The sequence below is a fragment of the Euleptes europaea genome, chromosome 1 (genome assembly GCF_029931775.1).
Source record: "Euleptes europaea isolate rEulEur1 chromosome 1, rEulEur1.hap1, whole genome shotgun sequence".
NCBI lineage: Eukaryota > Metazoa > Chordata > Lepidosauria > Squamata > Sphaerodactylidae > Euleptes > Euleptes europaea.
Genome location: NC_079312.1, coordinates 163,868,560 through 163,881,293, shown reverse-complemented (window position 1 = coordinate 163,881,293; position 12,734 = coordinate 163,868,560). Strand labels below are relative to the sequence as shown.

The window sequence follows — 12,734 nt, the reverse complement described above, 5'->3', positions numbered from 1 at the left end:
CATACATGTAACATTACTAGAGCAGAGCTTAATTTATGTCAGGGCTAAACTCAGGAATGCATGAAGCAACAAGCTAATGTGTTTGTAGGACATCTTTTGCCAGAGCCAGTCTTGGTGTAGTGGTTAAGAGCAGCAAACTCTAATCTGGTGAACCGGGTTGGTTTCCCCACTCCTCTACATGAAGCCTGCTGGGTGACCTTGGGCTAGTCACAGTTCTCTCAAAACTCTCTCAGCCCCACCTACTTCACAAGGTGTCTGTTGTGGGGAGAAGAAGGGAAGGAGATGGTAAGCTGCTTTGAGACTCCTTAAAGGCAGAGAAAAGCAGGGTATAAAAACCAACTCTTCTTCTCTTCAGGGTTATGTAGTAATTCAGAAATCCTTCAGATTAGTTGCTGTTAAGGGGGATGTATTAAGACCCAACAAATGTTGGGCATCTAAAATATGGGTGGTATCTTCTAAGAACTTGAAATATTTCTTAACTGGATGTGTAGGAGAGATTTGCATAATTATTCCATATTAATGTGACAGATTCTCCTAAAATACTACTGTTGTTCAGACACTGCATAGATATTTACCAGCCTGTATCTCTCCTGAGAACAGAAATGAGAATCTGAAGCTAATTCAATGTCCCAAGAGCTTTTCCAGTCATTCCACTCAAAAGTCAGTATCCCTGCAGCGAACAGAGAAGACGGGGCAAAAACCTCAGAAAGAAACCAGTGATCCCCCCATTGACTGTTTTTTCTTTCCCTTCCAGAGGTTGAAAGCTAGCCTGACTCAAGGAGTGACTTCCTCCCTGAACGGCAGCAACATGATGGTCGGGTCGGCTAGCACAATGGTGACATCTCGTCCTGAACAGGGTCAGATACTTATCCAGCACCCTGACGCACCATCTCCCGCACAACCACAGGTCTGCTTGAAATCACGATGACTCAAAATAGGGTGCTTCACCGCTACAGCGTAGAGCAGCGTTTCTCAACCAGGGTTCCCTGGAACCCTAGGGTTCTGCGAGAAATCGCTAGGGGTTCCACGAGAAATAGTGATGAATAGGCTAATCATATGTAATCATAAGCAGGGGTTCCCTAAGACATGAATATTATTTCAAGGGTAAAAAGGTTGAGAAACGCTGGCTAAAAGCACTATCCTCTGCCTTGTTATACAAAAGATTTCATAAAATCCCATTTATGAACAGAGTTTGCCCTTGTGGGAACGGTGAAATAGAATCATTTGTGCATGTCCTTTTTAATTGTTCCTTCTATGCTTGTAGCCGATCCCAGTTCATTGACCCACTGTTTATAAACAGGGAATGGCTTTCTGATGAAATCAGGACATCCTACCTTACGACCCCACAAAACCCCTAAATAATTGAATCAGTTGCAGGGTTTTTGCAGTTAGCAATCAGATAATGGGAATGGTATGTGGTATTCCTTAATGGCTTATTTGGGATTGTTTTATCCAACTTTATTTATTTGTACTCGGATTTATCCTAATGTATATTCCTCTTTTTTATATGCCAATAAAGGCGTGTGTTTGTGTTTGTAAAAAGGGGGCGACAGCATTTAGGTATGGGAGGGTGTGCCACAATAATTTGGAAATCTCTTCAGCTACGCTTGTATGCTAGAACACAGTGCGGCATCTAATAGTGCAATGAGAGTACACAGAGCAGGCAACGATGCCCCATCTGTCACACCATCTTCAGCTTTGTGGGGGAAAGAAGCTGTTTGCCTTCAGCCAAGATTTCCAGGTGTTCGGAGGTGACAGTAATTCACTCCACAGAGCTCAGAGTCTGTCCCCATGACTCTTCTGTGCACCGTCCTCTGCCACCCCAACCTGCATTCTAATCTTTTTCCAAAAACTTTCAAAAGGGAAAATGTTATATGCGTATTTACCTATTTCGTGCAGTTCTTCCCTGTTGCCAAATCTGAATTCTCCGGTTGCAGAATCTGGGCAGTTCGGGCACTGTTCCCGATTCCTCTTTAATTCATATAGAAAGCCTGTTGCCCTGCATAGAGCCTCAACCATTTGCTGCCAGGCATTTGCCAGTCAGACATCGTAGCCGGTAGGGACACAATTTGGAACACAGAAGCAATATTTTGAGATCTTTCTCCCCTTGTTTTAATTACTTGGGTTTAAACACACCCCGTTTGCTCCTGCCAACACACCCACTGCCAGCCTTCCATCAAAATCGCCACCTGCTCTGTCAGCTAGACCAGCTTCCAAAAGTTTACTATCCATATGTGCCTGACAGTGAGTAACTGGTACACATAATTTAGAGGCTGGACTAAGGTGAGAACCTGTAGATCTATGTTTCTTTTGGCAGTTCATTTCCTTCAAAATAACACACACAAAATCTGGGTTGGTCTTAAAGAATAACAATCGCCAGAGCAACAAACTGTTGTTTTGCAAAGACTACTGATATGTGAATATTTTTTTAAATATTTTATTTATTTTTATATTTGGATACAGAAAGAAAAAAGGGAATAAAAAAGGAATAAAATAGAATATTCATATCAAAGCTCGAGCTTTCAAAATAATGCATACACATTGCTTTCTCATTTAAACTAAATTTTCAGGTTTCTAATACCAGTTTCATATTTAGCAGTCTACATAGATATTTACTGTAAAACAAAAGAATTTGGAGCACACGAGTAATGATCATATAAAGGCTGCCATTTCATCTTAAAATCCTCTATAGATAATGTGAATATTTTTTGATGGGTACAATTTTGCTCCTGATGGGATTCAAAGATAGCATGTAGGCATCTGGTCTTTGAGTGTTTCATTCCACCGACGAAGCTCAGAATCGGCGAAATTAAACCACATTGATGCTAACTGGGTGCCAAGAGTCCTGAGAGATGCACTGGCTGCATTGTTAATCTTGCCTGCTGATTTGCCTGTTGTTCTTCCACTCTTCAACCCTAGGTTTCCCCAGCTCAGCCCACACCCAGCACTGGCGGCCGACGGAGACGCACGGTGGAGGAAGATCCAGATGAACGAAGGCAACGTTTCTTGGAGAGGAACCGCGCTGCAGCCTCCCGCTGCCGTCAGAAACGCAAGATCTGGGTGTCTTCCTTGGAGAAGAAGGCCGAGGAGCTCACAACGCAGAACATCCAACTAAGCGTAAGTGCAGCGCCAGCAGCATTCCCAGCCGCAACCATTTATGTTGCAAGTGGTTCCACTTGACAGAGGTTCCAGAGGTGCCGCAAGAGTTAAGGTGCCACAAGATTCTCTTTTTTATGCTTGTTTACATAAGGCTTCATGGACTAGAGCCCCCCTCATCATATGCATGGATGGACATAGGGGGAGGGATTGTAAACATTGCGGGTCGAAACGCAGTGAATTGCAAGAGGTACACTTTGACATAAAATGCACTGAATAAGCAATGCATATTTCTATGCAATGCTTAGAAGTTAAAAAAGACATATTAACCATTCCAAAGCAACATTAATAGCTGATAACACAGTCTGTAAAAATAGTGACGGGTGGATAGCTGTGTTGGTATGCAGTAGAACAGCAAGATTCGAGTTTAATAGCGCAAGATTTCCCAGGTATAAGCTTTTGAGACTAAAAACTACCTCTAACAAAGGGAGCTTTGCCCTCTCTCAAAAGCGTATACCCCGGAAATCTTGTTAGTCTTCAAGATGCAACTGGACTCGAATCTTGACAATCTATTAAGTTGATTTAGGAGATCTAATCACCTGTAATGTATGAGGAAATAGTGATTCTTTTTGATACCCAGCTGGACAGTATCCAGCTTTCTGATTAACTTCAGTTGATCGAATTTGTTGACTTTTTGTGGAATAAGGGTGGCTTGTGGATTAGCGGTGGAATGTCCTAGGAGAATGAAATGTCATCCCACTGATTTCTGAAAGTTGCCAGGGTTTTTTGGATAGCCTGACCTGTTTATCTTACATAGACAGCAAAATGTCACTGTTGGCATATGGTGGCCTACATTATAATGGAAGACGAGCTGATGAACGAGCCCTCCATCGTATGGCTATTGTTAGATCCTGGCAGTGTTGCCTGAGTAGGGGGACCAGGTTGGCATCAGGATTTTGTTTGGTTTTACAAATCCCAGCAGCTCTGGGGTTTGCCCCTACTAGGTGGCCTGTTGTTGCTGAATAGTCATTTTAGGTTAGAGGCTGAGGTAGATCTTCCTCATCTGTCATCTGTCAGCAATGCTTTTTTTTATTACCTTAAGCAGATGATGAGAGGGAGGGCATCTTGGCCATCTTCTGTTGCTGGAGTAGGGGTCACTGGGTGTGTGTGGGGGGGAAGGTAGTTGTGAATTTCCTGCATTGTGCAGGGGGTTGGACTAGATGACCCTGGTGGTACCTTCCCACTCTATGATTCCCCTCCCAGTGTCATCTATGAGACCATTTGTCCCCTTCTCGTCCTTTAAAATTACAGTCAAGAATGGGGTAGAGCAGGGGTGTCAAACATAAGGCCCAAGAGCCAGATCCGGCCCCTTGAGAGCTCTTTCCTGTCCCGCGAGCCAGCCGAGGCAGCCACCCCTCCACCACTCTCGATCTGGGCTGGCGAGGCATGGCCTGGACCGACCAAGCAGCATTTAGGTCATATCTGGCCCTCATAACAATTGAGTTTGAGACCCCTGGGGTGGAGTGAGCCCTCCGAGTCCAGACGTGCGCCATCCTCCTCCTAGGGTTTCTGTGCATTTCCAAGGGGTGTCATTACAGGCTTGAAGGTAGCTGCTTCTGCAGCCGCTCAGGTTTCCTCTTCCTAAAAGAATTCCCTCCATGTGTGTGTTGACTTAAATCTCCCCATGCCTTTATTTGCTGGAGTTAAAAACTTTGGAATGCCGCCTGCAGACCCACCGTGGCAGAGTTACAAGTCCGAGCAGGTTCTGCTCGTATATTTTAACAGGCTGTGGCCTCTAACCCCTGCAGGTTTCTCTCCTGCTTGTTAGAGGCTAAGAATAGCAGGAGGCATTCTTGGGCCCTTCCCAGCTGGTGCCGTGACTCTTCGGTAGTTGCCTTCAGCATCCCCTTGCCTGGCTTTTCCTCCGCCATGTGGATTAGGTGGATTTTTGACCTTCACTATGTTTCAGTGATAGAAATATATTTGAATTATAAGTCTTCCACTGAGCAACAAGAGGTGCTTGACTTTCAGTCCATCTGTCCAATGAGTTGAACGATTATTGTTCTTATTACCATTTATAAAAGGTATATCTCGCCTTTCTGCCCAATCAGGGCCATGAAGACAGCTAACAGCATTATTTAAAAGTACTTGTAGATAACAAGTACTTTTGAAGACCAAGGGCATTTTGTATTTCAATTTTCCTTTCAGCATAATCTAATTATATAAAAATCTCACCCATTTTTGTTGTTCAAGCTTGATCCCGGTCATTAAAAGGCAGCCAAGGTAAAAGTCAGTAACACATTTAAGTGTAGGGCAGGATCCGGACAGTTTAAATACACACACAGAAAGGTGAAATGAAGTCTTCGATAACCTGTAAAGGCTGTCAGGCGAGCACTCACTTGCAATGCGTAGACCCTCGGCTATTTGCAATAGCTCTCATTACTGGTGACCCACTCCAGACGCTTACTCTGTCTGTAACAATTCCAGGCTGGGTGTGCAAACACACACAGTTAAGAGCAAATGTTTCCTTTCCCACAGAATGAAGTCACACTATTAAGGAACGAAGTTGCTCAACTCAAACAGCTACTGCTGGCTCACAAGGACTGCCCGGTCACTGCATTACAGAAGAAAACGCAAGGCTATCTCGGTAAGCTGCAGGATCTGAACGTACCTCCAGGGCAAAGGCGGCCGAAAGCGTCTTGGTCTGGGATCTAAGCACTGTATAAAATGGGGTTTTGGAGTGATTCGGTATTCATGAGAGTCAAATGATAATTTTATGGGTAGATATCCATTTACCTTAGGACACAGCTCTGGTTGTAGTGGCGAAGAGAGTCATCCAGGGAAGCCCCTGGGCCGAATCTCATCTCTGCCATGAACTCACTCCACCGCCCTAGGCCAGCCACTACGTATCTTTTCAGTTCAGTTTCTGCAATATATGGATAAGAATGCTGTCTTACCTTTATGGTATTGCTCTAAAGATGGCTGAGATAATTGTGTGTGTGTGTGAGTGAGTGAGTCAGAAGTGTTTCTCTAAGGTGGTATACAGATCCCTGGTTTAATGGGTTGGATCCCACAGAACACTTTTTCTTTCAGAAGAGCTCTTGCATAAGCAGAAATGCACAGTCATCAGAAGAAAAGGTATCTGAATAAGTGAGCTGTGGCTCACGAAAGCGCATACCCCCGCCAGAAATTTTGTTAGTCTTTAAAGTGCTACTGGACGCTTGCTCTTTTCCACTGCTACAGGCAGACAAACGCGGCTACCTGTCGTGATCTGTCTCTATAGTTATCAGAAGCGGCCTTTGCGCTAAGTCAGCATGACTCTATCCCGTCGTGTTTCTGCCTGCACAAGACATAGCGCACGGTCTGTTTCAGCAAACCCTTCCTTCTGGAATGGCATGCTTTAATAATATTGTACCACACATCCAAACTGCATTTTAAACGTCCTTTTGATTTTTGTACACAGCAACACTGATAGTAGATGAAAAATCAGCCCTTTATCTTACAGCAGCTCTTGCACATTATCTTGTGCAGATGGAACTAAGTTAAGTAAAACTTCTTCCACGATTGCCTGGCGGGATCCCGCCCACGATTTCAGTCTGTAGGTACTTGCCTTGTTACTTTCCTCAGCAGCATTATTAGTGAAAGGGATCCAGCCATATTTTCAGTTCCTAGAGGAGTACAAAAATAGCTCTGAGTAGTCCTAGAAGACCCTGACCTTGATGTCCCAGGCTGGCCTGATCTCAGTCATATCTTGGAAGCTGGTTAGTACTTGGGTTGGGATCTGCCAAGGAAGTCCAGGTTCGCTAAGCAGAAGAAGACAATGGTCAACCACCTTTGTCAGCTGGTTTTGAGAGGGTAGCCATGTTGGTCGGCAGTAGAAGAGCCAGACTTGAGTCCAGGAACACCTTAAGAGACCAACAAAAAGCCAATCGAATTGAAAACCTTTATTAGGCATTCATTACAAATTGCAAAACCAAATCGCAGAGCATCGAGAAATATCACAAATGAACAATCATAAAATATTGTCGAAGGCTTTCACGGTCAGAGCTCATTGGTTCTTGTAGGTTATCCGGGCTGTGTAACCGTGGTCTTGGAATTTTCTTTCCTGACGTTTCGCCAGCAACTGTGGCAGGCATCTTCAGAGGATTAACACTGAAGGACAGTGTCTCTCAGTGTCAAGTGTGTAGGAAGAGTAATATATAGTCAGAAAGGGGTTGGGTTTGAGCTGAGTACTGTCCTGCAAAAGTAATGTGCTAATCATTGTCCTGTAAGTATCAAGATAATGTGCTAATGAGGGTATGGTATGTTAATATGCCTTCCAGACTAACAAAGGCAACAGTCAACAATAGCCATGCAGATTAGCCTTGGATTACACACATTAACAGATCACTTCAGGATACAATGGTTCCATATTAACATACCATACCCTCATTAGAACATTATCTTGATACTTACAGGACAATGATTAGCACATTACTTTTGCAGGACAGTACTCAGCTCAAACCCAACCCCTTTCTGACTATATATTACTCTTCCTACACACTTGACACTGAGAGACACTGTCCTTCAGTGTTAATCCTCTGAAGATGCCTGCCACAGTTGCTGGCGAAACGTCAGGAAAGAAAATTCCAAGACCACGGTTACACAGCCCGGATAACCTACAAGAACCAATGAACAAAATCATAAACTTTGAAAGAGGAGGAAAAAGGAAAATATCCACATATTCTGACAATCAATTCTCGGAGCCTCGTGGCAGCAAGGAGATACTTCACTACTTGATATGAGGGTTCCGGTCAGATAGAAGATATAAAACTAACTGCTTATCAGAGTGGCCTTTAAACTTGTGTAAAAGAGGGCGAATTAAAGAGTTCCTCAACTCAATATAAAAATTACAGTGAAGCAAAACATGAGATAAAAATTCAGGAGCTCTACACGGGCAGAACCTTTTCTGATGAGGAGTTCTCAAGAATCTTCCGTAAAGGACTACTGAAGGCAAAACATTTAACTTTGCACGCATAAAAGCTCGGCAGATTTGCAGAGATTTGAGATGCAATAAATTATGGGCTGAAGCCCCATAATCAGTCACTACGCCATACACAATTGGGGAACTATCTTATTAGTTAATGAGTACCGAGTTCAGCTCTCAATATCCAACAATCTCTGGTGCAACACTCTAAAAGCTTGAACCAACAAGATTTTGCTTAGCTGGTAGAGATTCAACATGTCAGGAATGTCACTTGCATGTAATGAGCACAGATATGCACTTTGCTGTGTGCTCTCAGCGTTTGTAGCTTATTTTGATTCACGGCAGTGACTTGCGGCTTAAGAAATGTGGCAATGAAACCAAACCTCCTCTCTCTTCTCCTCCAAAGGCTGTTCCTTTGTGCACAATGCAGAAAAACATCCCCCCTCCCGCCGTTAACTTGGGGGGGGGTATGGGTCACACTGTTAGTCCTTGAGCCTACTAGTGGCAGTAATAGAAATTTGGTTCACATCTGCATGAGAGACTCTTCTTTTCTGTGCGAGAGAATAGAGTGTGTGTGCATGCATGTGTTCACACACACAGAGAGACATTTATGTTGTTATTACTGAGATTTGTGACTGAACAGCTTTTTAAACAAGAAATGCCAGAGCTTGTGGATGGAATTACAGGTTCTTCATTCACAGTTGGGTTGTTTTATTTATAATACCTTGTAAATCATTGGGCGGGGGGGGGGGGGGAACAGTGTCAGAGTGTCTCATTCTGTAAGGAGAAAATGAAGAAGAACATGGGCATTGCCATCTACCATGCTATTTCGGGGGGATGTGGAATGCAGCAGGATTTTCACTGTGGCCATATTTCACATTAGTGGATGTAGGTTAGTGATGTTATAGGCTGGTTTTTAACGCTGGTTTTAATTTGTTTTAACATGTTTTTATCTTATAATCTATATTATATAAGTTGCCCTGAGCCCAGTCTTGGCTGGGGAGGGCAGATTATAAATGTGATTAGATAGGTAGGTAGGTAGGTAGGTAGGTAGGTAGGTAGGTAGGTAGATAGATAGATAGATAGATAGATAGATAGATGATCCCCCCAGGGTGGGAGCCAGCGTTGTGTAGTAGTTAAGAGTGGTGGTTTGGAGCAGTGGGGTCTGATCTGGAGAACCGTGTTTGATTTCCCACTCCTCCACATGAGCGGCAGAGGCTAATCTGGTGAACTGGATTTGTTTCCCCACTCCTACACACGAAGCCAGCTGGGTGACCTTGGGCTAGTCAGTCTCTCTCAGCCCCACCTCCCTCACAGGGGGTCTGTTGTGGGGAGGGGAAGGGAAGGTGATTGTAAGCAGGTTTGATTATTCCTTAGGTTCTAGAGAAAGTCGGCATATAAAAACCAACTCTTCTTCTTCCTATAAAACGCTACACCAGACATTCATTTAAAATTTGGGGGGAATAGTACAATATGACTAGTGAGTATTGGTTCAAACTAGAACTACAGCATTATCTTTTACAAAGCTGGGCTTTTCTCTTGGTTGTTGGTGACATGTGTGCACCCCTGAAGCAAAAAGCAGATTCAGTAGCTGGTTTTGCTGTTGATCTTAACCAGGATGCATTTTCTCCTGCTTCTTTTCTGTGGTATACCCAGTGAACAGTGGCCTCTAATTACATCCGATCCCCAGTGAAGCAGTCGGTCAGTTCCAGCGAAAATAAGTCCATTTTTAGAAAGAAACACATTTCCGCACAACTTTCCAGATAATGTCTCAATGGATATCCCCTGAAATATTCAGGTCTGCAGGCTGAATAAGATCCAGTCTTCCACTTGAAACAGAGCTAGGGAGCGAGTAGGTCTGTTGCAACCACTTCGGATTTGCCGGTTGGTGAGAACTACATTTCAAGCAACAAGGCAGCCTGCCAGCTAAGGCACGCTCTTTCAAACAAGGAGGCCGACATTCTCTCAGCAATAGATCTTTTCATGACTATACCACAGGTACAGTTCCATATCCATGAAGGGCAGCAGCAGGTTCCAGGGCACGGGGCGGGGGGAACACAGCTTGCCCTCCCTTCCTCCCAGAAAGGGTACGTTGACATCTTTCTAAAATCCTACTGCGGCAGCTATGCGAGAGCCCCCTCTCTTGCAAGCCATGTGTTTGTATTTCAGCCTTAAGCACTTCAGTGGTATGCCCAACGATACTAACTAGTACTGTCCCAGGGGAATACTCACATTCACACTGATGGAAACGTAAAGAAGAGTTGGTTTTTATATGCCGACTTTCTCTGCCACTTAAGGGAGAATCAAACGAGCTTACAATTTCCTTCCCTTCCCCTCCCCACAACAGACACCCTGTGAGGTAGGTGGGGCTGAGAGAGCTCTGACTAGCCCAAGGTCACCCAGCTGGCTTCATGTGCAGGAATGGGGAAACCAATCCAGTTCACCAGATTAACCTCCGCCACTCATGTGGAGGAGTGAGGAATCAAACACGGTTCTCCAGATCAGACTCCACCGCTCCAAACCACCGCTCTTAACCATTACACCACGCTGGCAATATTCAAGAGAAGCTGAGTAGAACTTCTAATCCAATTTCTTGCTGTTTCGTGCTGTTTCCCATGTAAAGTCCCTTCCAGTCGATGGATGAGGTTAAGGACTGGGGTCAGTCGCGGCCCTATAGAATCAGCTGCTCTCTGATGTTGTAGACCACATACAGCTAAATACGAACCTTTAAACTTGCATGGTTTGGGTTTTTTTTTAGTTTGTAGCTGATGCGGGTGTCACTGTAACGTTTTGAGAGCCACTAGAGGACAGAGGCCCCATCTTGCCCCACAGTTTGAAAGGGGGCTGTCTGGTGCACGGCCAGAGGAGAAGGGGCAGCCCTCGGCCAGTGTCTGAATTTTTTTTTAATTATAATTTTTATTTTATATAATGGGATACAGAAACAAAAAGGGGTTAAAAAGAAGAAGACAAACACATGTGTGTGTCCAAGCGTTCAAAAGGTAATACATTCATACATCCACTTCAATCTCACCCTTAGAATTCTCACCCTTAAGTCTTAATAGTGCCCTATAATAGATTACTTGCCCTGACCTGGATGGCCCAGGCTAGCCTGATCTCGTCAGATCTCAAAAGCTAAGCAGGGTCAGCCCTGGTTAGTATTTGGATGGGAGACCACCAAGGGATACCAGGGCTGCTGTGCAGAGGAAGGCACTGGCAAACCACCTCTGTTAGTCTCTTGCCATGAAAACCCCCAAAAAGGGAATCAACTACATTCTGATACCACAATATGAGTTAATAGCCTTAAATCTAACCATTGGCTGAAATTATCATTTTCTGATACTAAATACCAGCTGGTGACCTATATCTATATCCTACATCTAGCAATAATATTTGGCACAGAGAGATATTTATCATATGTTGGTTGCCATTTCATCTTAAAATCATCCAGCGAGTTCTTTTTCATCAGGTGCATTAGTTTTGACATCAAAGTAAAGTCTAGTAACTTTTGGATCCATTCAGATAAGTCCGGGATTTTTGGAATTTTCCAGTATGAGGCGTATAGAATCCTGGCGGCAGTAGTCGCATATTGAATATGCCAGTGTCTGAAACTTTTTAAATCAGAATTGCGGTCTCTGGATTGCTAAAATTTGAGAACTGCTGTTCATGCAGAATCTACCCAACTTGCTGGCCCGGATTAGTTTAATTAAACAACGGCAAAGCGTACCACATTTTCAAGTCAAGTCAGCAGCTGGAGAACATTTTTAAATATCTTCTGTCAGTAGTGTTCTGTTGGGTGTGGGGGGGGTTCCTCTAAAATCGCTGGAGAATACACGTGGTGGGTGGGAACAGAATGATTGCCCAGGTATGAAATCGAGACCTCTAAAATTCTACAATTTCTAGTGTTCTAAATTCTTTCTTCCTTTCCTTCTTTTTTTCTTGGGCTGGGGGGGGGGCAGAAAGCCCAAAGGAGAGCTCCGAGCCTACCGGTTCCCCGGCTCCCGTCATCCAGCACAGTTCTCTGACCGCCTCCTCCAACGGGCTGATAGTCCGCTCCGCCGCCGAAGCCGTCGCCACTTCAGTCCTCACCCAGATGGCCAGCCAAAGGACAGAACTGGGCGTGCCCCTGCAGCCGCACGTCATTATGTCCCCGCAGTCCCAGTCTGCGGGCAGATGATGTCTCAAGCCACGTGACATAGAACTAACCAATAAGAACTTGCAGCCGGAGAGACTGATCCATAACTAAGCCCCTCGATCAATATGGGGTGGATACCGTTTTTTGTTTTCGCTTCTTCTTTTTTGGTTAAAGGTGAGTTAAGGGCAGCTATGGAGCTTCTAACACAACCTATCCCATACAGATCCTGGCCCCAAAGCAATTTGTCACATGACCACCCGGTTTCTAAAGGATGGCTTCGGACTGAGCGACTTCACCATCCTTTAGGGCAGATCACTCACGTAGAGTCAGCAGTGCTCGGCGTGATCATACATGGTAACAGTTCAGGTATAAATTATGTTAACACTAAGCCCTCTCTTCGCTTAGTTCCTCATGGTGCTTTCTTGAGTTGGCCCCTGTGAGCAAAAGCATGACAAATGCCTTTGGGGAGAGGCTGTGAGTTCTAGCCGGTGCTGTCGGTTTTTTAATTTTTGGCATCCCGCTGCTTTTGGCCCTCTCTGG

The 12,734-nt window shown here is 44.5% G+C and overlaps 1 protein-coding gene across 1 annotated transcript in view; it reads left to right on the top strand.

The window, feature by feature from the left end:
- LOC130485221 (cyclic AMP-dependent transcription factor ATF-7) overlaps positions 1 to 12,386 on the top strand; it is a 137,015-nt gene extending 124,629 nt beyond the window's left edge. The window contains exons 10-13 of the mRNA XM_056858357.1: positions 755 to 907; positions 2,920 to 3,117; positions 5,635 to 5,743; positions 12,019 to 12,386. Coding sequence (XP_056714335.1) covers positions 755 to 907; positions 2,920 to 3,117; positions 5,635 to 5,743; positions 12,019 to 12,236 — 678 coding nt within the window. The 3' untranslated portion in view covers positions 12,237 to 12,386. The remainder of the gene's footprint in view (positions 1 to 754; positions 908 to 2,919; positions 3,118 to 5,634; positions 5,744 to 12,018) is intronic.
- Positions 12,387 to 12,734: the final 348 nt, after the last annotated feature.